Source organism: Panthera onca, chromosome E1 (assembly GCF_046562875.1).
Source record: "Panthera onca isolate mPanOnc1 chromosome E1, mPanOnc1 haplotype 2, whole genome shotgun sequence".
Taxonomy (NCBI): Eukaryota; Metazoa; Chordata; class Mammalia; order Carnivora; family Felidae; genus Panthera; species Panthera onca.
In genome coordinates, this window is record NC_138352.1 from 54,335,218 (window position 1) to 54,359,700 (window position 24,483).

The window sequence follows — 24,483 nt, forward strand, 5'->3', positions numbered from 1 at the left end:
CCCCTGGGGGGAGGAGGGATGAATCTGGAAGCAGGAGAGGAGGAAAGAAAAGGCGTTTTCCTTGTTGTGAGCTTTGAGAAGCCGCGACAGCAGCCATCTTGCCCCACTGTAGCGAGAAGATGGCTTTAGGGGTGAGCTTCCCCTCCCAGGAGAGCCTGCAGGGACTGTGAACTCTCTTCAAAGAAGGGGATCCTCAACTGGCTTCCTTCCTCCTCTTCCTGATGGGTTCCTTCCTAGTCCAGAACAGGAAGGCAGGTCAGCCACTTGCTCTCTGAGTCACAAGCTTTGTCAGAGCCATGTGGAACAACCCACCTGTCCTCTAGATATGAAGGCTACCGGGCTAGGACATCCATCACCCCACTAATCCCCGGGGGTAGACGGGTTTCACCTTCCTTACTGCTGCACAAGTTCTCTTCTAAAGCAGAAGAGCAGGCAAAAGATCAGAGGCTAGGCTGCAAGGTGTGGGGTTGTCTCTGGGGACTGGATGGGCATGAGCTTGACTGTGAAATGGGCACAGCCTCCCTCACTGGAAAGGGTAATGGTTCCAGGTACCCATCTGAGCACTCACTCTACAGAATAAGTTTTCCGCCCTTGCTGCTTCTGGGCCGCTCAGGGTACAGGCCTAAGTGACAGCCAAAAGGTTTATCCTGGGCTCTAGATGGCTGGTGGCAAAAGCCCAGCAGAGATTAGGCCTGGTTTAGGTGACCCTAAAATACATCCGCCCACCCCCGCCAATCAGGACCTGATCTCATTGCGTTCTCCCTGTTTCCAGTTCTGTTATTCCAAACAGTTCTGAGAGCAGGGACTGTATCCCATCCATCTTCATATCACAAATGCCCCGATGGTGATGGTACTTGCCCACCATACATTTATTCATCAAAGACTTCTTGGACACCTGTCAAGGGCTGGGTACTGAGACTAGCGATGAGCAAGGCTCTGAGTGACAAACATGTCTTTCTTGCCTTCACGGAACTTCTATTCTAGTGGGAGAGTCAGACCAAAAAAATAACTTAAAAATTATGAATTATGATAAAGGGTAAAAAGGCACAAGGGGGGAGCAATGGAGAAAAATGGGAGTCGGATCTGCTTTAGGTAAAATAGAGGTCTCCGGTGAGGTGACGTTTAAGCTACATCTTGTTTTCTTCTTTTTGAAGCTCCACCCTGCATATAAACCTCATAATGGCCTATCTTTTCTTTACGATGCACGGTTTCTATTTTTATTTTTATTTTTTTAAATTCCAGTGTAGTTCACATACAGTGCTATATTAGTTTCAGGGGTACACTACAGTGATCCAACCGTTCCATACATCACTCCATGCTCATCATGACAAGTGTACTCCTAACCCCTTCACCTGTTTCATCCATCCCCCCCCCCCCACCCACCTCCCCACTGGGAACCATCTGTTCTCTATAGTTAAGAGTCTGTTGGTTTGTTTGAAGATTTTACTTTTAAGTAATCTCTACACCTAATGGGGCAGAGGGTTGTGTTTTTTTTCTTCCAACTTACAACTCCGAGCTCCAGAGTCACATGCTCCACTGGACTGAGCCAGCCGGGCACCCCAAGAGTCTTGTTTTTTTGGTTTGTCTCTCTCCCTTTTTTTCCCCCTTTGTTCATTTGTTTTTTTTTTTTTGTTTCTTAAATTCCAATATGAGTGCAATCGTATGGTATTTGTGTTTTTCTGGTTTATTTCACTTAGCATTATACTCCTTAGATCCATCCATGTTAACAAGTGGCAAAATTCCATTCTTTTTTAATGGCTGAATAATATTCCATTGTGCATGTGTGTATATGTTTATATATACACACATATATATACATATATATATGTATGTATGTGTATGTATATGCATGTATATGTATATATATATCACATTTTCTTTATCCATTCATCTATCAATGGACACCTGGACTGTCAAGCTACATCTTTAAGGGTAAGAAGGAGTGTGCTTGGTTGAATGAATAAATGAATGAGGCAGTGACTTCGGATTAATTAGCTCACCTCTCCAGGCCAGTTTCTTCATCTGAGAAAGCTAGAGATTGGTCTGAATGATCAGGGCTCATCATAACAGGGAGAGGAAAAGGTAAAAACCTTTGGTGAAAGGGGAAGTGAGGTGGGAGAAGGAGAGAAGAGGGTGTGGTGGTCAGGCAGGAGTGGTAAAACATTTCTACATGGCATTCACAGGCCCAGCAGGAAAGGACCACAAAAGCAGGGCCGAGTCGCCCTTGCATGTTTCCTCCGTGGAAACCATCAGGGAGAGCCTGTCTCCCATTCCCAGGACTCTTGCTCTGGAGAAAAACTTTGTCATTCCTGTCCCAACCTTGCCTGAAAAGAGTAGGAGGAGGTGGCATTAGCAGCCGGCAAAGAGAGTGAATCAAAATAAAACCCAGATGACTCAAATAGAAGCAGGCAGGCAGGAAAATTGATTAGACACACGTGACAGACAGTGCAGGGTCTGGGTGCCACCTTAGCCCTCAGGTTCTAAACCTTAGAAAATTAGGGTTTGCTGCAGAACCATCCAGGGACTGGTCTGCCATCAAATCAGAGGTTTGGGCAGTGATGGAAAGACTCATTCCTCTGGGGCACCTGCCTGGCTCAGGTGGAGCATGTGACTCTCGATCTCTGGGGGGTTGTGGGTTCAAGCCCCATGCTGCGGGTGGAGATTACTTTAAATTAAAAAAAAAAAAAAGACTCATTCCTTCAACAAATTCCCAAATTCCTGTGGCAGTAACACACGTCCTGTAATCAAATTAAGCAAGACTTGAGTGGAAATAGTTGTGTGTGGTTTTTGTTTTTTGTTTTTTTTAATGGCTTCATATTCTCCAAGACCATGTTCATATCTGCTCTTTCCCAAACAGAACTTTTTTATAGAATTTTTAAAATTATTATATTGAATTTTTGAATACTTAATATTTGTCGCTATTCATTAGACCGTGAGCCCCATCAGAAGGAGATGGGGCTCCTTATTTGCTTCCTTCACTGTTGCATCCCCAGTGCCTTGAACAGTGCCTGGCACATAATAATAGCTGTTGATCAATTAATTAGTGCATGGTAAGTCACTGTGCTAAGAACTTTATATGGGCTACCTTTCACTGGGATCTCTGTCTTACAAATGACAAAACTGAGGGGTGCCTGCGTGGCTTGAGCGTCCAACTTTGACTCAGGTCATGATCTTGCAGTTCGTGGGTCCCAGCCCTACGATCGGCTTGCTGCTCTTAACGTATAGTCTGCTTTGGATCTTCTATCCCCCTTTCTGTCCCTCCCCTGCTCACACTCTCTCAAGAAAAAAAAGAAAAAGAAAAATGACAAAACTGAGGCTCAGGGAAGTTGAAGAATTTGCCCACGGTCATACTCAAAAGACTACAATATTTTGAAGGGCAAAGCTCAGAAAATAACAGGGAGAGATTATTCATACAGAGTCATTTCTTCATTCTCTTTCCCTCAGGATGGTGACAGGCTGCCCCCCTGCAGCCCGAGCTCAGTCCGGGTGCCAGAGCTGAGATGTACTTTCAGCTGAGGTCCTTTTCACGTGGAGGAGAGCTCAGCTCAGGAACTTACAGCCTAGGGGCTCCTGGGAGAGGGAACAGCTCTGGCTGTGCTGCCCAGGATCAGCTGACAGCGCCCGGGTAATTCAGATGTAGAGCTTACTCAGCAGCCCTGTGGCCTTTCTGGCCACCAGGCACCTCTAACACCCTTCCCCCAACCCTGGTTCCCAAAAATCTTCTGGCTCAGTGGGAAGACGGGTAAGTACGAGGAGACGGTTCAAACTCCCAATTGGGAGGAAAGTTGATTTTAGGAGAAAATGCCACCCCTGACCCCTAAATTAAGACTTTGACCACCGTCAAAAGGTCAACAGCGGACCTCATTATTGAATCAAGGCAACGCGGCTTTGCTGTTTAATTCCAAGAACGCTTCATCCAGGGATCTCCCTGCTCGCACGGTGTAAGCTCGCTGGGAGTAGAGGCTCCACTGCATCCCACGTGGTTTGCAGCCGCCCAGTGGGACAAGCACCGCCTTAGCCCACGTGACTTGCGGCAAGGTTCTTAGCCCCTCCCCTGTGCTTGTTTCTTCATCTATAAAATGGGACTAAGTTGGTACCTTGGTTACAGCGTTGATGAGGATTACTTCTACCACTCTACATAAGATGCTTATTATAAGCCTGGCACTGGGTAAGTGCATGAAACAGACACCATATAGCGACTACTGACTAATCTTGTTCCCATTCCTCCAGCTAATTCAAGGCTAAGAGGCTAGCCTGAAGTCATCCAGCAAATGAGGAGGGGGAAGAGCTGGGAGCCTGGTATCCTGAGGCCCTCCTTTCTCAGGTTTCTGGATACTGCTAGGTGATGCCATTTCTGGTAACTCCCCGAACTGTGCTGACAACAAGTATTTACTGAAGGTCTGCTATATGTCAGGCACTGCTCTAGGCTGGGGGTACAGTGGTAAGGAAGACAGCCAAGGTCACTGCATCAGGGAGCTTACATTATAATCGGGAAAACCGGCAATAAAAAATTTAAAACAGACTTTTAGATAGTGCTGCGAAGGAAATGCATGGCACGTTACAAATATGGACAGCACAGACCCTCGTTTTGTATCGCTAAGGCACTGACAGCATCTGTCTAGGGCAAATGTGAGACAAGCTTGGGTGTTGGTATCTGAGACACCTGGCTTTGAATTCGAGCTCCACGTGGTCTGATGAATGTCTTCCTGCGCCTCTTTTCTCATTAGGAAAATGAGAACAGTGATTGCTAAAGTTGGTGTGAAAATTGATACAACGGGACACATAACATTTTCTCAGTGTTTAGTGTTTTTCACCTCCGGCAGGTCGGAGCTGGAACCCTTAGTGAGGCCAGGTGGAACCGTAGCCTCGTACTGTGTGTGCTTCTTGGGTGTTTGTCGGGGAGGGGTATGTGGGAACGGGGAATTACCTGGAGAACTCCTGAAAAGGAAGAAAAAAATTCCTGGGAGAAGCAGCCCCTCCCTGCGCCACGAACCGGTATCATTCTTTTTCTCTCGGTGCATGTTCCCTGGAGAAATGTCCTTGGTTGACTGCCATTGCCCAGGATTTACTGTCTTAGAAGAATTAGAAGTTACCCTTTATAACCCAGTAATCTCCAAAATTGGGCATAGAAATAAAATATTAGAACTTCTATTTATGTATTTTTCATATAATCGCTTTTTAATATCTATTTTTGTGTCTTATGTTACACAATATAGGGGTACAGTAGTACAGGTATATAATTTATAAACACATGGGGGTATGCATGATCAAAACTTTCTGACGGGGGTGCAATCAGAAAAGTGGAAGGCCACATGGAGGCTAAGGGAGGAAAATTACGGTCAGCCCTCAGTTCACTTGCCCAACATAAACCCAGAAAGTAGCCTGCAGGCATCACTACGCTAATAAGCAACAGTGAAGAATGTACCTAATCTCTTAAATCCCAAGTTAGTGTTTTTCCCTCTACAAATTTCCGGGGGGGGGGGGGGGGGGATGTGGAAGTAGAAATTAAATACACACTGCGAGCCATGTCAAAAGCCAATTTTGGAGGAGCCATTAAACCAACCAGATTCGCCTGAAAAATATGCACAAGACAGAGACCATCTCCTGCGGGTTCAGAAGCACTCGGAACAAAAACCTCCTCCCCACCACTTTGTAGGCCAGTTATTTTCACTCATTTCCCATCACACTACGCAGTGTCTGTTTTTAAGACCGATGTGTCCTTCCTTTCCCCAACTCACACGCACATCACCACCACACGTTCCAGCTTCTTTCAAACCATTCATTTCGCCTCCAAGGTGACACCATGTGGAACCAAAAATGAAGCAGCAAAATGTTGAAAATAAAAATAAAGCGGACTTTATTTAGAAGATAAAGATGGTGGTATCAGTTTTGGTTAATAAAGTTGGGCTCAAGTGTTTTAACAGGTCTTTAATGCCATCACAGACTGGCATGCCAAGGGCATTCTGAATGCCAATTACAGACTGAAGTTGTTTCAAAACCAAGATGCTATCAAAAGCTGATGGAGTTGAGATTTCTCATAAAAGTCGGACTAACACACTTCTTAAATATCAGAGTGACTAGATTACTTGGTTCTGAAAGTGAAAACACTACACTGAGCATTTCCCCTCCCTTTCTCCGCAAGTCCCTAAGGCAAGATTACAGTTGCCTCTGACAGTCCAAAGTTCAACATTTCAACAGAGGGGAGCTGAGGGGAACCAGGAAAATGAAAAGCAAAATTAATAAATGTAATCGTAATTGATATAGGCAGCTGCCACTTACGGCAAACCAAAGCCTAGTCCGATGCCCATTTGCTTCACATTTGCACTGACATCTTCCCAAGCAGACGGTAACTACATTCTTGAAGGAATGTGCCAAGACTAGGGTGGGGAAGGCCCAGACAGTGAGTGGACTGAATGCATTTTGCACCCAGTTACCTTAGGTGGTACAATCGATTAAGGGTAAAAAAGCCCAGACTCTGGAAAACCCACTAGCCAAAAGTAACTAGGAAAGAGGATTAAATGCATAACCAGTGTAGAACGCCTGCAAGGCACCAAGACCACAGTCCAACCAGCCCATTTTCCTCCTCTCCATCACTGAATGGATCTGGGAGAAAGCGTTAGTAACAGCACTTGTCAACTGCTTCCCTGGAACAAAACATGACAAAACACACGGAAGGTTTTGTTTCCATTATGGTTCTCGGTGTACTTTATTCTCCTGCTGTCTAGCTAAGCAGCCCACACAGGACAGAAATGGGTAGCACTGAGGAATGATCAGATTTTTTTTCTCCCCAACATTCCTGCCCCCTCCCTAAGCCCTGACCAACCCCTATCTATCAGGAATGGTTAGTGTATCACCCTCTCCTCAAGGGACAACTAACATTTAAACGGGATTAGAGGGTCAGGTCTCTTCTTAGTAGGGCTTAGCAGGTGGTACAAACTCTCTATTCACAACGGAGTCTTTCCTTCAAACACCTGTTTTTTGTGTTTTGTGTTTTCTTTTTTTTTTGTACACTGGTTCATAGATCGGCACTTGACTTTGAACCTGGCACCAAAAGGCACAATATCTGATACCCTGTACAAGAGCGATTAGAGATGCTGCCATATGGATGAGCAAAACCGAGCCAATCCCACTTATGAATGGAAGGCTTGGATGGGGAGGGGAAAATGGCAAAGAGAAAAATGTAAGCCCACATTTTTTTTTTGCTAGAATGGAAATGAAAGTGGGAATTTAAGGTCTTGTTTTTTAATCCTCCAAACACCAGGAAGCAATTAAAGATCTTCCTTGGTGTTTTTGAAAGCAGCATATTCAAAATGCCAGCAAAAAACTACTAGTAACTGCAAAAACCAAAAGGGGGTCAAAGCTCACCGACATCCCTCCTTATTGCTGAAAGATTCTAAACCCAAAATTCCGGGTGCCCTGTTCCCTTGTAAAAGGGAAAATAGCGAAGTCTGCTTTATGGTTCTCATAGCACATCACACTTTTAAAAAAATATTAAAGTGTGTGACCAGGGGAATGTCTGACACCATTTTATTAATCTTCAACTTCAGTGGAAAAATAAAACCTTTTTCAAGTGCCATTTTCATCACAAGAGTCCTAGTATATATAGATGTATGTATATATATACTTTCGTTTTTTAAGTTTTATTTTGTTGATTAGTTGGTTTTGAAGTGCAGCAAGAGACCAATACCGCATTGTAGTCAATCAAATAAAAGAGAACAGAAGGCCAAGCAGTTTCCAAATGGTTATTTTATCAGATTGTTTGAACATTAAATTTATCCTCGTTTGCAATCCAAAATAGTTACCTGAAGTTTGCTCTGTGTGTGTCTGTGTGTGTGCGCGTGTGTGTTTACTTTTATTGTGTATTTGTTTTTAAACTCTTTGGCACAATTTTCTGGGGGTGTTCAGACTGCCACCATACATGTCAGGAGAGACCTTTTCTTTTGTGCTGCTACTTCTGAGCATCTAAATTTTGGTTTGTTTGGGTTGTGGCTTTCTTTTGTTTTGAAGTCTGCATTCTTTATTTGTAACAATTGTATTTTAATTTTTTCTAGATCCTCTAACTCCAGAGTTTTCTTTTTCTCCCCCCCTCCCCCCCACTTCTACATTCACAGTTGAACCATATTATTAGGAAAGGCGCCTTGATGAAAAGATCAGGATACGGGAGCTCTGACCATTCGTCAGTGTTTTCCCTAGAAGGTAATTAAAAAAACAAAACAAAAAACAAAACCTAAAGAGCGTCTTTCCTTTTTTTTTCTTTTTTTTTTTTTTTTTTTTTACACATCTCTTGTGCTGCATCAGTAGACAGGACTTCGGTTAGTTTTATGAAATGCAACATCTAACCCCTTTTTTTCTGGGAAAAAGAAACTGCAATGACTTGAAGTTGAGAATGTGGATACCGCCTCACTCACACACACTCATTCTCAGACCGTAAAGAATCCCTCACCCTCCTTTTAGCCGGCACGCGTACAGTACCGTGTGGCAATGGTACACCAAAGGTGGGCTTGAGACCCAGGCTCCATCTTTCTTGTCAGTAGCAAAGGCCAGACTGCCTTTTACAACAAAGCACCACAGCTGAACCCAGTCCCTCCTCCTCTCCCAAACCAGTCACTCCACTCGGCACCGGCCAAAAGACAGAAAAGCTAGTTCTAGCCTGTCCTGGGAAGAGAGAACTTCCTTTTTTTTTTTTCCTAAGCAAATACATCCATCGTTTTTCTCTTTTCCAAGATGGCCGACGTTATGGTTTTCTACGAAGTCAGTGCTTACTTAGCTCACTAACAGCGCTGCTGTTGGCGGCTGCGGCTGCTGCTGTGGCAGGATTTTCAATGTGGTGTGTTTTCAAGCCTCACTCACTCATCCTCTCATTCCCAAACATTCAGCATCCGTGCACACTCCTCACTTCCGGGTTTTTCAAAAGATTGGAGATTTCCAGTGGGGGTCTCAGGTTATCATCCCAATGGTAACAGATCTAAAAACAGACGGAAAACAAGTCAACTTTGAGATCACATACAGTTGGAAGAGTCAAACGCTTCTGATTCCCACAATGAAGTGCTCACCAGCCTGAAATGAATCGGTCTAGTTTGTCCTAATAAAAGGACTAATTGTTTTTCTTGTCTTCCTATGTGCCAGCTACCTGCTCTCATTACCACCTATACTAAGAGGGTAGAAGGGAAGCTAACAAGATAAAACTCAAAATAGCCAATTTTATCGAGATCTTTGGAGTAAGACAATGAGTATGTTGAGAGTTGAAAAAATAAAGACTACATCTGAAAGCAAGGGTCAGGGGTGCCTGGGTGTCGACTCTTGATTTCAGCTCAGGTCATGATATCACAGTTAGCGAGCCCCTCTATGCTGACAATGCGGAGCCTGCTTGGGATTCTCTCTCCCTGCCTCTCCCCTCCCCTCTCTCAAAAATAAATAAAAAATTAAAAAAACAAAAAACAAAAAAGCAAGCGTCACACAACTCTTGACTTTGGATATCTTCTGCAGAGCTATGCAATGTCTAAAAGCGCTGCAGTAAAAAAAAAAGTATAAAGAGCAGGAGGAAGGGAATAGCGAGTAGAAAAGAAAATTCTGGGAAAATGCCATTACCGATGACTTTATTAGGACCCAAAATCATGCGGGGCCTTCACTGAATTCTAGTTACATAAGTGCTGCTCTTCATCACCACAAGGAATCAAGTATTTGGCTCAAGGAAAGATTGAGGATGCCCGACCCTTCCACTAGTACAAGCCTGAGGAACAAAGGCTTGGCTCAAAAGCACTTATATGGGAAGGGATACAAAACAAAAGGCCATGAGACAGGCAGCCCTTGTCGGAACAGTCTGAAGAAACTGTGCCTCCTCCCCAAGAGAGTAGAAGGAAGAGGGCAATGGAGATGAGCTCTTACCAAGCTTGGTTCTTCAGTTTTCTCAGTTCTTTTGTTGCCCATGTAGCAAGGGTTTTTGCTTTGTTAGTCTTCGATCTCCGTCCTTCAGTTAACAGTTCATGGATCATTGGCCTAGCTTCTACTAATTTCAGTACGTCCTTCCCAAATGCTGTACACAAGTCCCTGTGCAGAACAAACACACCTGACAATGAGCTCCTTGGCCCGACACTGCTATCACGTTTTGAGCCTTCCAAACCAGTAATAAGCTAGTTGTGGGTTTCTTCATATTTACCTGCTTTTTAACGTTTATTTATTTTGAGAGAGAGTGAACGCGAGCAGGGGAGAGGCAGAGAGAGGGAGACAGAATCCCAAACAGGCTCCAAGCTGCCAGCACAGAGCCTGACGCAGGGGTCGAACTCCCGAACCGTGAGGTCACGACCTGAGCCGAAATCAAGAGTCGGACACTTAACCAACTGAGCCTCCCAGGTGCCCCTGGATTCACTTGCTTTTTAAAGCTGGAAGAAATTTTAGGGATAAGTTGAGCACCTACCCTCAACAGATGCACAAAATGAACTCTAAAGAGAGAGGATGACTACTGCAGGTTCCACAACTAACTCATGGTTCTCTCTTCTAATGATGCCTCAGAAACTCTCAACAGAGGAGGCTAAACATAGGCAATCTGTTGACCAGCCTCAGAATATGGGATGGACACAGATCTGATGCTGCTCCTATACCTCTGAGAACTCACTTCATAGTTTAGCGAAAAGAAATTAGAAACCTGGAGTCTGGAATAAGACCCAAGCTAAGGTTTGGAGTAAATTCTCACCTGTGAGAACTCGTAACAGGACACCATGGGTTCTATTAAAGAAATACCAGGACGCCTGGGTGGCTCAGTAGGTTAAGCGTCCCACTCTTGATTTCAGCTCTGATCACGATCTCATGGTTCATGGGATTGAGCCCCATGTCGGGCTCTATGCTGACAGGGCAGAGCCTGCTCAGGACTGTTTCTCTCTGCCCCTTCTCCCTCCCTCTCAAAATAAACAGATACTAAAAAAAGAAATATCCATGTCAAAGAAGTACACAATCACCATCCAGGCTACCCTCAAAATTCTTTACCACATGTCTTCGGATTTTCCAAAAGTTCTATTTAGCCACTGGAAATAGGATATAACCTACCCTATCAGTCCAGCAGCACAAGCTACTACTCCGTCTGTATGATCCTCATCTCCAGCAATGTGGTCAATGAAAGACAGAATAAATTCTACTCTGGGTTGTACCAGCATCACATCCGCTATAAAAGAAAGAGAAAGTCTGATGAAACTGTCCCACCCTGGCAGAACCGTACCCCCCATTTCAAAGTTTCCAAATACACTATCCCCCCTCACAAGGCTGGCTTCAGGTGGGAGAATTAGCTGCACATAGTTATACCGAACTGTCCTTTCGCAGATTAAGATATCATTCTTCACATCAACACAAGAGGCAGACAGTCCTTTTATTACAAGCAGAAATAATACAGAAGAGACTAATGGGACCTTTCTTCTAAGCCCATGGTATCAAAAGAGGTAAAGGACAAATACTTCCCTAGTCAGTAACAGAAATATCAGGTGACAGAGGAAATCTGATCTCCCAGTCCTTCAATTCAATTGCACTAGGGGTGTGTATGTGCTCACAGCTGCCACTCAGGGTTGGTGTAGACGCCAACCAGCACCACAGCCTTGCCGGATCCCATCCCTTACAATGCCCAAGAAAGGGGAGACAAAGCAGCAGAGGAAGAGGGAACAGAAATATGAAAGGCCATTATTCTCTCCCAAAGCAACTCTCTTCATCAGGGCGCTTCCTTCTCCCCTTCCTTTCCATTCACAAGTGACAGAACTAGAGGCACAGCCCCTTTGGCTAAGTGAACTCTGGACTGAGTCAAGTGGGTTGTATACTCAACGGTGCACGTTCTCCTGGTCTCCCTTCAGTCCCTGGACAATTCCGGTATAGGCTTCCAAGCAGCCTTCCCTTAGCTCATTCAGGTAATCCACCATGTCATAGTCTGACTGTAAGAGACAAAACAGCACGTCCATCATTCCAAGAGCCTTTAGTTGCACGACTGTCAAAAATCCCCCTCATCCAATCAGGGCTGGACTTAAAGACAGCTTTAAGCCTACCTTGTCCACCTGGGCTTGGGAGGCCTGCTGAAGAGTATTCAAGACGACCTCTAGATATTTTTTAAACTCTCCACCAATAGCAAGGGCAATATCACCAAACACTGACAGAATCTGTGGCTTCACAGACCTGTGGACGTTTTCATTCTGATAAAGAGAGAAAAGCAAATGAATAAAAGTCACAACGTGTCCCACCCAAAGGCTATGACGACTACTAATACGCTGTGTACAGACCACATAATCTCTGAAAAGAGGGATTATGTATGCACTTTACTGGCTTCCCTGCACCACCCCCACCCCTCCCCCCATTCCATGCAGCGAGCACATGCGTTCCTTTAACTTTACAACCTTACTTTATGGAATGACTTTGTGAAAACGAACAATTCCTTTCTTCCTAAGCCTACAGCCAACATTCCAGCAACTTAAAGAGTTCCCTCTCACTGAGTTTTTAACCATGTTTCCAACTGACGATTTCTTCAGATCCTAGTAGACTGGCTTGTGCGTGCAGACACTCACCCCCAGGTTCTCCAGGAGGAGCTGCATCACCTCGTCACAGAAAGGTAAGATGTTGGACTGCAGGGCACGGCATAGGTCTCCCACTAAGCCCACAGCTGCCAAACAAACCTGCAAAGAATCCAGGAAATGATCTTCCGAGCGGAAAAGGCCAACTGCGGGGTAAGGCATTATTTTTACTTAGCTGCTGCTCCTTTTATCACCTGAGCCTAGAGTGCAAGAAGAAAACATCCTCCCCTCTCTGAGATCAGTTCATTTTAACAACCAGTACATCAGGAAAAAAACTAAGGCCGTCCAAAGTTATCATTAAGAAAGGACAGAAATGACAGTATTCCCCAGGAACGATGGTGGCAAGAGCCAGGTGGTTTAAAAAAAAAAAAGAGAGAAGGAAAAAACCCGGCTCTTAGGGCGCCATGCTGGTCCAGCTAATATCTTGGTTTTTTTCACGGACTACTTCTGGGGAGTTGCCCTGAGTTCAGACACTCAGGGCAACAGAATAAGTTCACACCCAGGGCCAGTGCACCGAGACTGTCTGGACTTTGTACCGCAATGACTGTCCGGTATAAGCGAGAATATAAACGTGTTCTATTGAAAAGCATGGACTACCTGGTACTCAGCATAGTTTTTCAATCCAATGCCCAGGAAGGGTTTAAAGGCCTCCATGTACTTTAGGAACTCACCACCCAACACTGCAAAGAAGCAAACTGTTAGCACCACAGGATATCACAGAAGTGAGCAAAAATAGCCATCCTGGCTCTCCCAAAATGTATTCGCTCCACACAACACGTTGGGTGGAGCGTGCATTAATTACCAATTCTCCAGTGAAGATGTTAAGGCTGTCTCAGACAAGTCAAATTCCTAAGTGCTGGAAGGGCCTAACTCTTATGCCCCGAAGATAATGCCAAATCTCCACGGAGCGGGATTTCACTTTGGCTGAAAAAAAACCCAAGTGGTTTTTTTCACGGAACGTCAGGGTTAATTTTGAATTGGATGAGCTAACAATGCTGCCTCTTGGCCACCTCTTCACCTGGTTATAACATGTCTTCTCTGGCAGCCAGGTTTAAAACAGGGTCCATCCCTGGGCAATCCCATCAAGGACTTATTTAACAAGCCAGTCAGGGAAAGCAGACTAGGCTTCTTTCTGAATTCACCACTCCGGGAGCCATAATGAACTGCCGGTCCTGTCAGGGTGGTTACATGTGGCCAGATCAGTTGAACATATGCTTCTTATGCTAGAAATAGGTCTGCTCCTCGGAGAAGTAGTCCTCTGGTAATGGCCTTGGTAATACACTTTACAGGCCATCCCTGAAGAAGCATTCCAGGTTTCTGAAGTGCTCTTTAATGTGCTTTTAAATGGCCGTTCGAAGAGTCTTAAGCAGACGTGGCTCCCCCAAAGCAATTTTGTATAGTCAGACATATAACAACCAGAAAACCAATTAATTCCTAGAACCCTCAATGTTTTACTCCATCCCATACAAGGGACCATGCATGATGTGTCAACCCGGAGTCTGAAGCATTACAACTTGAACCAGAAGGTAGCAAGTTCCAGCAAAGAAAACAGAAACCTTTCCTTCCTCCATCCTTGAAAGGAACCAAACTTCAATAAAGCAAGTAGACTTTCAGGGTTAAAAGGAACCTGACGAACACGGGGTAGATGATAATAGTTTCTTCCCCAGAACAGTTGCCAATCTGAGATGCAAACTGGCCCCCCGTTTATTTCAGTGAGAGTGGCAAAGCAGTTATACACAAAGTTATGCTTATATTCAACCCAACTTTGCACTCCAGTCATGCCCCAGTAAATGAGAAGACAGGACTATGCTTTCTCTGGTCAAAAATTTCCCATGGCCATTGAAACTCCCATACCCTGAAGACACTCCCTGCCCAATTTTGGCTCACTGACCTTCCACCAGTGTGCTAACTGCCATTAGGGCATCCTCTTGCACTCCCCCAGACCCAGCTGTGCTTTGGAACATCCTTAACAGGGAGGCCATGACCACATCAGAGATCTGCAAGGCATCTTGATGTTGCACTTTCCGGAGAACATTCTGTGAAATGAACAAGAAAGAGTTCAGGATCTGTTGATTCTAAACCTTCCAATCAGAACACTAAACATACCTTCCTAAAAAAAAAATATATATAAAAATTAAAAAAAAAAATCAATTAAATTCCTTGACTTTCTAGCTTTTTTTTTTTTTTTTTTGGAAATGCCAAATACACTTTTTGTAATCAAAAGCTTTCACAGTGTAAATCACCTGCAACAAAACATGCATTTTAAGATCCCTTCTATTCCCCAATTCAGAATGAACACAAGATGATCTTCCATGGTACATAAACTCATTTCTTCTGCATTTCATTTATGTCTGATAAACCCATCAGTAGCCTCCATATTCCAATCTTCCTGGAATGGCACTTGAATTTACTTCAGCTTTAAAGAAGAACGGGTTATATTATAGTTCCTACTCATAAAACAAAAAAGCAATCCTTCCTATATCCTAACCTATTTACAGATGATAGGAAAGAAATAGCTTTGATAAAATAAAGCCAACTGAATTATCCTAATTCAGTACTCCTCAAACCTCCCTCCTTAGCCTTTAATTTGTTTCAACTAATGTTACCAGATCATTCCTGCATTTGTCAGATAACTCAAGAAAGACCTTAACAGTCAAGCTTAAAAAAAAAAAATTAAGTTTGGCTAAGAAAGAAAAGAGAGTTCATAGGGAAGATGACCTAGTTAGCATCACTCAATACTAAAACCTAGTACCTATGTAAGCATTAGACAATTTCCAGGGTTTTCCTACCTTTGGTTAAAAAAGGGAACAGCACCTCAGCCACTCCATGAGTCCAGTCATGAATGGGTGATGTTGGATTTAAAGATTCCCGGTCTCCCCTCAAAAGACTACTCTGAGTAACAGGTACTATAAATGACACAAATTATAATAAAGCTTCCAGTAGGAACTGTTGTTTCAAAAGATGATGGCAGAAAAACTCAAGGCTTCATTTTTTTAGCCGAGTGAACCACAGCTGGGAGCCAAATCTGGCTGGGCTGCATTTGGACAACCCACTAAAAAAACCAAGACTGGAAGCTGCCAACACAACATAGCTGTACAACATCATAAAACGAGCAGTTTCCTCCCCTAAACTGGGCAAAAGACAAATCCTGTCTTTACGGACAGAGAAGAAAAGAGAACACTTTCTGATCGGCCTCAGAACTGGTAAGCGATAAAGCACCACTGTACCTGAAGAGTTGCGCAGAGCAAAGACTGAAGGTCATTGAACTGGATCCTATCCGATGTGCTCTGGATATGTGACTACAAAGAAAAGAAGATCATCATATTCTGAATAAACACCTTCTAAAAGAGCGCTGAACTTCCTCAATGCTTCCATTTTTGCTGGGTTTAGCAAGACCGTTAAATAATCTTTACTGATTCTAACGTAGGAAATAAAAAACTTACAGATGTATATGATGTGATGTGTCTAAGTAACTGGGATGAGCAATGCAGATTTAAAGAGGCAACATTTTTTGTATAAGCCTTACATCGTTCTGAGAAAATATATATTTACACGTAAATGCAAACACCAAGAAGAGAGGATGGGCCTCCCACCTCCGACCCAGGCAGGAAAGCCCAGTCTCACCTCCATCTGGAGCACCTGCTGCAGTCGCTCCATGATAACCAGAGTAGTCTTCTGAACCGCAGGGTAACAATCCTTGGCACTGTTTTTCACAATTTCCATCAGAGATTCATATGCAGAACTCCTCAGGTTGTTTTGGTGTCCATCAGGTCTGTAAGGAAGACACAACAACAATCTTAAAGTCTCACCTGAGAAAAAGAATAGAGTTGTTATGACATAGACCTTGTTGCAAAGAAAATAAGGATCCTATGGGGCGCCTGGGGGGGGGGGGGGGGGCGGCTCAGTCGGTTAAGCATCTGACTTCAGCTCAGGTCATGATCTCATGGTTCGTGAGTCTGAGCCCAGAGCTGTCAGCACAGAGCCTGGAGCCTGCTTCAGATTCTGTTTCCCTCTCTGCCCCTCCCCCACTTACAGTCTCAAAAATAACGTTTAAAAAAAAAACAAAAAGGGAAGAAAATAAGGATCCTAGAACTGGTACGGTTGCAAACGTGGTTTGAGTTTGACAACACAATACAACCAGGAAATAAATTTTCAACTGTGAAGCCAACGGCTATCTTCATTATGGGTCTCCAGAGCTGGTTAAACTTTAGAATAACTCTTTGGAAATGGGCTGAAATTATAGGGAAACAAATTAGTTTAAAATGCTGAAGGGTGCCTGGGTGGCTCAGCCAGTTAAGCATCCAACTTTGGCTCAGGTCATGATCTCGCCGTTTGTGGGTTTGAGCCCCGTGAGCTGTGCTGTCTGTGCTGACAGCTTAGAGCCTGGTTTAGATTCTGTGTCTCCCTCTCTCTCTCTCAAAAATAAACATTAAAAGAAAAAAAAAAAAAGAATTTAGGTTTATGGGGGGAAGGGATAAAAATAAAATGCAGACGAAAGCATGTGGACAAATGAAGACGTTGCCTGAATAGCTAAGAAAAAGATAATTTTCCTCATTCATCTGTGAAAGATGGTATTATACATACTCTTGATCAGAGAGGTAAAGATAAACTAAGGAAGCATGAAGAGTTTAAACCCAGCCTTCTTCCTAATGGTTTCTTTTGAGCATGGCTTTAGGTATAGCTCACATACAACCAAAATTAAAGGTCGTTCCAACTTATAACCCCTTAGAACTACATTTCACGGGCGCATGGCTGGCTCAGTCGGTGGAGCATGTCACTCTTGTTCTTGGGGTTGTTAAGTTCGAGCTGCATATTGGGGGTAGAGATTACTTAAAAACAAATCTTTATTTTTAAAATATTTTCTTTTAATTTTTAATGTTCGTTTACTCTTGAGAGACAGAGCACAAGTGGGGGAGGGGCAGAGAGAGGAGACACAGAATCTGAAGCAGGCTCTGGGCTCCGAACTGTCAGCACAGAGCCTGACATGGGGCTCGAACCCATGAACCACAAGATCATGACCTGAGCTGAAGTAGGACACTTAACCGACTAAGCCACCCAGACGCCCCTAAAAATAAATCTTTAAAAAATTTTTTTTAAAAGCTCAGTTCTAAAACAACTGCATTTTAATGCCAAGTTCTTCACCTATTTTAAAAAGTAGTAATTAATGATCTGGTGTGGCAATTAAATCCGTAATAAGAGCTACGATTTCCTTTATACCATAATCAAAGGCTCCTGTTACCAGTAGACACTGAAAAATGAAGGGACCTCTCTAGACCAATTCCTCTTTATGAGACTATTTTCTGACTTCACTTGTAACCTCAACATTTTAAGGTAGACATAGTCTGTATTTTCTTCTTTTTTTAAATGTTTATTTTTGAGAGAGAGAGGGAAACAGAGTGTGAGTGGGGGAGGGGCACAGAGCCCAATGCGGGGCTCAAACCCACAAACTGTGAGATCGTGACCTGAGTCGAAGTCAGACGTTTAACCGACTGAGCCACCAGGGCGCCCATGTATTTTCTTCTCTTATTTTTTAGCCCCAACATGGGGCTCAAACTCATGACCCTGAAATCAAGAGTTGCATGCTCTCACGATGGAGCCAGCCAGGTGTCCCTTTCTCTTATTTAAACAAATAGTGTACCAGAAGACTCTTTTAATGCTTCCTGTTACTATGTTCCCATGATTAGGTTATACAGAGGCGCCCCCCACCACACACAAGGCAAAAGGATTTGGATGCAAAGATACCACCCACTTCTGTATATATCAGTCACCTGTCTGTAGTTTCTAGAAGCTTCTGAACTATGAGTTCAAAAGAAGAAGATAAGCAATAGGTAGCTGGTTCTTCCTGATCATCAGCCACATCTGCAGCTTCATAAGCAGCTTCAGCCAGACTGGAGAAAGCCTTAAACAGAGACAGAGTCAACATTAGTCCTGAAAAGAACCCCTCCCCAGGACAACCTCATTTCTCCTTAACATACTATGGGCAGTGTTCCTTTCCAACTGACCTAAGAATAAATCAATGCTAGTGAATCCTCAACTTTTCCTGTCAAAGTCCTAAGACAATCACTTAACAAGAGGTATCTTTAAAATTAAATATTTATGTATTTGTTTATTTATATTGTTTGTCCCACCCCAAACTCTCTCAGCAGCAGAGTTCTTTCATCTGCCACAAATACCTGCCACTACGTCATTTCTTTTTCCACTTACAGAAAGGCTTTTTAGCCCCACTCCTTCCTTGTCTGAACTTCCTCCCCCACACCCCCAAAGGTCCCTCATGAACTACCTTCAGCCTGCACTGACTCAGCACTTGGGCCGCCTACCTTCCTTCTCTTTTGCCCCCTTCTCAGCAATGGTACTTTTCGTAGCTAGCAACTCTCTACCTTAATCAAAATTTGTTCCCCAAGCAACTGAAGAAAGAAAACCAGGTCCAGATAGTTTTCCCACCGGGTTAGCATGACTGTTCTAAATGGTTTGGGAACCAGTTCACCATGAGTCAACAGCTCCCACTGGCTCATGCAATTGGCATCCCCCACATTTTAATTGAAGAAATGAGAAAGGAGATGCTATTCAGAAAAGGCCTTCCAGTGAGGTAGACCCATTTCTCTCCCACACTTCCTACCTCCTTGCCCATGGCTCAGCCCAGCTCCATATCTCAGTGGAAAGAAGAGCCCTTACCCAGCACACGTTTGAAGCCACTCTGGGTTCAGCACTGAGGCCCTCAATCAGACACTGCAGCAGGGGAGTTAAGTAGACATCATTGATGGCAGCTTCAGGGAGCAGTTCACAAATTCGGCCCACAGTCCACGCGGTTGTATCTCGAACAACTACACTGGGGTCTTTCATTAATTCTATTAGGGTGGGCATAGCCTGCAAAAATAGCAATTAGCAAAGCGAAGCAAAGATTAAGATTCATGTCGACTGACACCTCGGAGGGGGAAATGCCGATGGTTGGGATTTTTCCTTAAAAATTTTTTTCAGTACTCTCTACACCCAACATGGGGTTCCAACTCACGACTCCAAGACCAAGAGTCCCACGGTCTTCTGACTGAGCTACCCAGTGCCCCCTGATGGCTGGGTTTTAACCCAAAGCATCAAGACAGTGTGTCATTTTAGAAGATACGTCTGTCCTGTATCCAACAGTGTGATCAAAACAAAAGGAAAAGTGAAACAGTCCTCTCTTCACCAAATCCCAGCAGAGAGTTTTATTAGAAGTCTAGCAAGAAAGGGGCGCCTGGGTGGCTCAGTCGGTTAAGCGGCCGACTTCAGCTCAGGTCACGATCTCGCGGTCCGTGAGTTCGAGCCCCGCGTCGGGCTCTGGGCTGATGGCTCAGAGCCTGGAGCCTGCTTCCGATTCTGTGTCTCCCTCTCTCTCTGCCCCTCCCCCATTCGTGCTCTGTCTCTCTCTGTCTCAAAAATAAATAAAACCTTAAAAAAAAAAAAAAATAAATAAATAAAAGAAGTCTAGCAAGAAAAAGCTTCCAGCAGACTTCCGCCGAATCTCTCAGGTGGTGCACCTCCACGCAGTGGCGATGGCGTGTGGCTCCACTGGGAGAGGCCGAGTTCCACCGCACTGCGCTCCGTTCCAATGGGCTCTCGTAGCGCTTTGTAATAGTAAAATAAACACCGTTTCCAGAAGACTTTTCGTTACACAGATATCATTGTGTCCCAAGGACAGAATCATCACATAAAAATTACGGGGAAGGTTTATGACACAGCAGGTAAGTGAAAACACAAGTCCTGAGACTGCTGCACAGGAAGATGCCCATCCTGCTGCACACACATACGTGCACACAGAAGACAGCGACACAGATCAACGCTAAGAGTTAAGAATGTTATCCTTCAGCACGTGATTAAAGGGGACTTTTTCTGCCTTTCTGTCAAGTCCTGAGTTTTGTTAACTCAGTCCAGAAATTACCTTTGTGGAGGACTACGTACAGTTTTGTTTTTAAAATAAAGACACACTCTCAAGTAAAAAGCTCAAGTAATAAATATCCCATTTAAAAGCCCCCAGCCTCACCTGTATAACTAGTGGTTTGAGCTGATTGGGCTCTGGTCCTTCCAAGATACAGCCAAAAGCCATTACTGCTGCATCCCGGTACCGCCAATCCGGGTTCTTGATGTGTTCTTTAATGAAGGGGAGGACATGTGGGACGATGTCATCTTCACAGCAGGTGGCCAGAAGCATGAGGCACACGCCTGCTGCTTTGCAGGGGTTCCAGTCGTCGTCGTCGTCATTTTCGTCCTGATGAAGAGAATGTGGCACTAGTTCAGTTTTTGTTCAAAGAATCACTTCAACTCAAAAAAAAAAAAAAAAAAAAAAAAATCACTACCTCCAAAGGTCTTCTGACTACTCCCAGATGTCACTGGAACTGAAGTTTTGCGGATGTACATAAAATATAAAACCTTTCCACGTACGAACGTATATATACGTATATACAATATTAAAGTTTACTTATTTATTCTGAGAGAGCACACAGGCACGTGAGCAGGGGAGGAACAGAGCGAGAATCCCCAACAGGCTCCACGCTGTCGGCGTGGAGCCCAACGCAGAGCTCGATCTCATGAGCCAGGAGATCGTGATCGGAGCCGAAATCAAGAGTTGGACACTCAACCGACTGAGCCACCCCATGAAAACCTTTCTGTTTGAATCTCTTCCATAAAGACTCATCGCAGCATAGCCTGTGATGCAGACAGAGGGAAGTCCCACTTCATACTACACAAGGACACAGACGACTCCCGCTACATGCAACAAGAAGGATGAAACTGGGACACACGGCAAGTGAAAGGCAAAGCAAGAGTATATGCCGTATGATTCTAGTTATGTAAAGCCCAAATTCAGTCAAAATTAATTTACGGTAGTAAAGGTGAGGGAGTGAATGACTGGGAAGAAGCCGTGAGGCGGCTTCTGGTGTGCTAATAATTATTACAGTTCAATGAAAAGTTAAACCAAAACCAACGTCAAAACCAAGATTCCATTCGCATTTCTCCGGAAACTAGAATTCAAGGCCTAGCTTCCTGACTGTGGCTACTCACACCACACAATCAATTTAAGGTAGACTGCCTTAGGCACCTTCAGGATATTACACACCTAAAGAATGATTTGTTCCCAAATGCGAAAAACACAACAAAAATATACAAAAGCGAAGACACTAAGGTCAAAAGATAAAAAGTGGCTGTAAAACTCAAAGATGAGACGAAAATTTGAGAGAGAACCCAGTCCACTTCAAACCAAATACGTCTCTACTTATCTTTTGAGATTGTTGTATTGAAAGTCACGTACTTTCCCAAAACCAAGTAACCTCCCTGCTTCCAAGGAAATTCTGCAGTGCTCAAAGTGACAACAAGGTTTCCTCAGAGCACTCCCAGCCCTCTGGTAATATTTTACATGTATCAGGAGGGAGGAGATACACAATCTTTCCAAACACCACACCAAGAAAGACTGTCATGCCCCAAATCAAAAGCGAACGATGCCAAGATACACTCCTTATAAAATACACTTCTATATATATCCCTTATACCCCCATCTTTATGAAGTCATTACTTTTCCTTTGTCCTGAATCTTATGGATGTTAATAATCATGAAGGATCAGAAATTTCTTCCACGGGTTGACGTCCTTCACTGGGATGTGAGTAATTCTCAGCCAACCTCACCAACATTTGAAACGCGTACACACGTACTGTGAACTCATGAGAACAATCCAGATGTTAGCAGATAAATTAAGTGGCCTAAACTAGTACATCTCTCTCGCTAACCTTCACTGCAACTTTCGTAGCGTAGGTCCCCCCCGCACGCCTTTGGACAAGGCTCAAATCAGAGCAGCAGCGGATGTAGCTCGTCTGCCATCAAGACCGAAAGGGTCAGACCCAGTCCTCCCTCACAAACAACTCAGAGTCCAGAGGATCTTAGAGATCTGTTTGGCTGTTCCCGAGTCAAGCGGAACAGAACGCCAACCGGCTGCAGAGTTGCCGAGTTCCCTCACGGAAACTGTTCCGCAGCAAATCAATCCTCAACAAGGTTTCACGGCTTCCCCGGCTAGATCTGTGAGGTAACTCACCTGTTTGGTTAGTGTCTGTGTGAGGATGGGAACCAGGTACTGGAGTGCTCCCTTGGCATAAAACTTGCTGGTGTGCTCAGGAGGTCGTCCTTGTTCGGCTGCCTGAGGAAAAACATAAAAGCAAATTCTGGACGGCGGCAAACAGGCAGATACTAGAGGCATACAATAAGAGGTGCCCAGGGGTCTGTACAGAAATACACCTAGCAAATGTAACATTCGCTGTGATCTCTGGAGGCGCTCACTTTTTGGTCTACTTCAATGGGATTCTTTTAGGCCATACATATAAATCCACCTTAAAGGGCCAAGGCAATCGTAAGAACTACATTCCTTTTTCACAAGCTCAATTCATATTAACAAGATGTCATCTAACTAACCTTTGGATCAAGAGATGTACTAAGTTTACGTAATGATGCCAAAAATAAAACTGTTTCTTAGTGTGCAAGACAGTGAAGGCTGGAAACAAAGCTTGAGTTCAAAGACTGCAAAGTGCAGAACTAGCCCCTCTGTCTAGATCAAATTCCTTCACCAGAGTTAGTAAACTGGCAATTATGCATCCCGTGCTTGCATAAGGACTTCCAAAAGGAAATAATTCAGCGTCAGACATCACCTCATTAAATGGTGACTGCCAGCTGCCCCCTTGTGTTCACGGTACTAATACCAACATTTATAATAAATCCTGTCTGGCTGATTGGTAAAAGCATGACATGCCTCACTAAGGGTCTGTCTCCCTCCTGAGAAGCTTTGGCTAGCAGAGAAAGCAAAATCTCTACAAATGGAGACGCCCTCTAAGCCGAGTCAAAATAAGGCCTTCCCAGAGGAGACTAATGCCCATAAAGGAGCTACGTCCCGAAGCCCAAAGAGAAACAGCCCTCTCCCCCCGGCACCGACTTTCTCCCAGGCTCACCTCAGAAGCCTCAATGGCCAAGTCCATTTCCTCATCACACACATTGGACCAGAATTCTATCCCTTGTAGGGCCACCTCATCAATGTCACTTTTCATTGCTTCAATTGTGATCTTAAGAGGAAAAAAAAATGACACCGCAGACCCCGATTAAGTGCTAGTTCAAGTTAGACCCCTGCTTCTAACCACAGACACTCAAGTGTCAAAAACGTAGATTTATGAACGCTACGTCTGGAAGGAAAGGTAGAAACAGGAAACTGATTTAAAAATACACTCTTTACCAGCACAAAGATAGTACAAGTCTGTTTAGTACATTAGTGATGAGCGTCAACATTAACACTCAGGACTCCAAGAGTTTTCTTGATTTCAGAACATTAAGTAAAAAAATTACAGAAATAACAAGACAGCAAAAACGATGGGCTTTGCAACTAGCTACATGCTGAAATACATAGAACAGAAATACTTACAGCAAAAAGAGCAGGACCCATATACGTCTCCATGTACTGATAATATAAGGACATTATCTTTACCAGATTTTGTAAGGCAGCCACTCGTACCTTTTAAGAAGAAAAGATTACTTTGCTATTTAGTTTAACAATGTAGTCTGACAAAGACATAGAACTACTTCACACAAATGGGACAGTAACCTAAAGGGTCAGTTGAGGTACATTTGGGTAATGTCATCATTTCCCAAAAATCAATCTCTTCCCTTAGTTTTTTTCACTAGCCCTATTTATTTTTCCTCTTTCCTTTTTCCTCTTTCTTTCAACTTTAAAGGTGCCTGTGGAGCCTATGGTGGGACTAAAGTCACCAATGCCACTGAGACTGGATGTTACTCCCACCTGTCTCGAGGGTCAAGGTTTAGGTTACAGCAACAGCAAAAGCTGTTTCAATGGCTACAATGGAAAACAATCACTTGTGTAATTACAGCAATTAAGTAGCAAAGGGGACCAAAAACCATTTCTTCCTTAAACCTTTTATAAGACCATAGCAA

General features: G+C 43.9%; 1 protein-coding gene across 1 annotated transcript in view; it reads right to left on the reverse strand.

Moving 5' to 3' along the window:
* Window positions 1-5,833: 5,833 nt before the first annotated feature.
* KPNB1 (karyopherin subunit beta 1) overlaps window positions 5,834-24,483 on the reverse strand; it is a 28,304-nt gene continuing 9,654 nt past the window's right edge. The window contains exons 7-22 of the mRNA XM_078437240.1: window positions 23,957-24,046; window positions 23,493-23,603; window positions 22,589-22,690; window positions 20,551-20,775; window positions 19,209-19,400; window positions 18,305-18,435; window positions 16,161-16,308; window positions 15,764-15,835; window positions 14,428-14,572; window positions 13,134-13,216; window positions 12,531-12,638; window positions 12,018-12,161; window positions 11,801-11,906; window positions 11,041-11,155; window positions 9,886-10,047; window positions 5,834-8,965 (exon numbers count right to left, since the gene is read on the reverse strand). Coding sequence (XP_078293366.1) covers window position 8,965; window positions 9,886-10,047; window positions 11,041-11,155; window positions 11,801-11,906; window positions 12,018-12,161; window positions 12,531-12,638; window positions 13,134-13,216; window positions 14,428-14,572; window positions 15,764-15,835; window positions 16,161-16,308; window positions 18,305-18,435; window positions 19,209-19,400; window positions 20,551-20,775; window positions 22,589-22,690; window positions 23,493-23,603; window positions 23,957-24,046 — 1,935 coding nt within the window. The 3' untranslated portion in view covers window positions 5,834-8,964. The remainder of the gene's footprint in view (window positions 8,966-9,885; window positions 10,048-11,040; window positions 11,156-11,800; window positions 11,907-12,017; window positions 12,162-12,530; window positions 12,639-13,133; window positions 13,217-14,427; window positions 14,573-15,763; window positions 15,836-16,160; window positions 16,309-18,304; window positions 18,436-19,208; window positions 19,401-20,550; window positions 20,776-22,588; window positions 22,691-23,492; window positions 23,604-23,956; window positions 24,047-24,483) is intronic.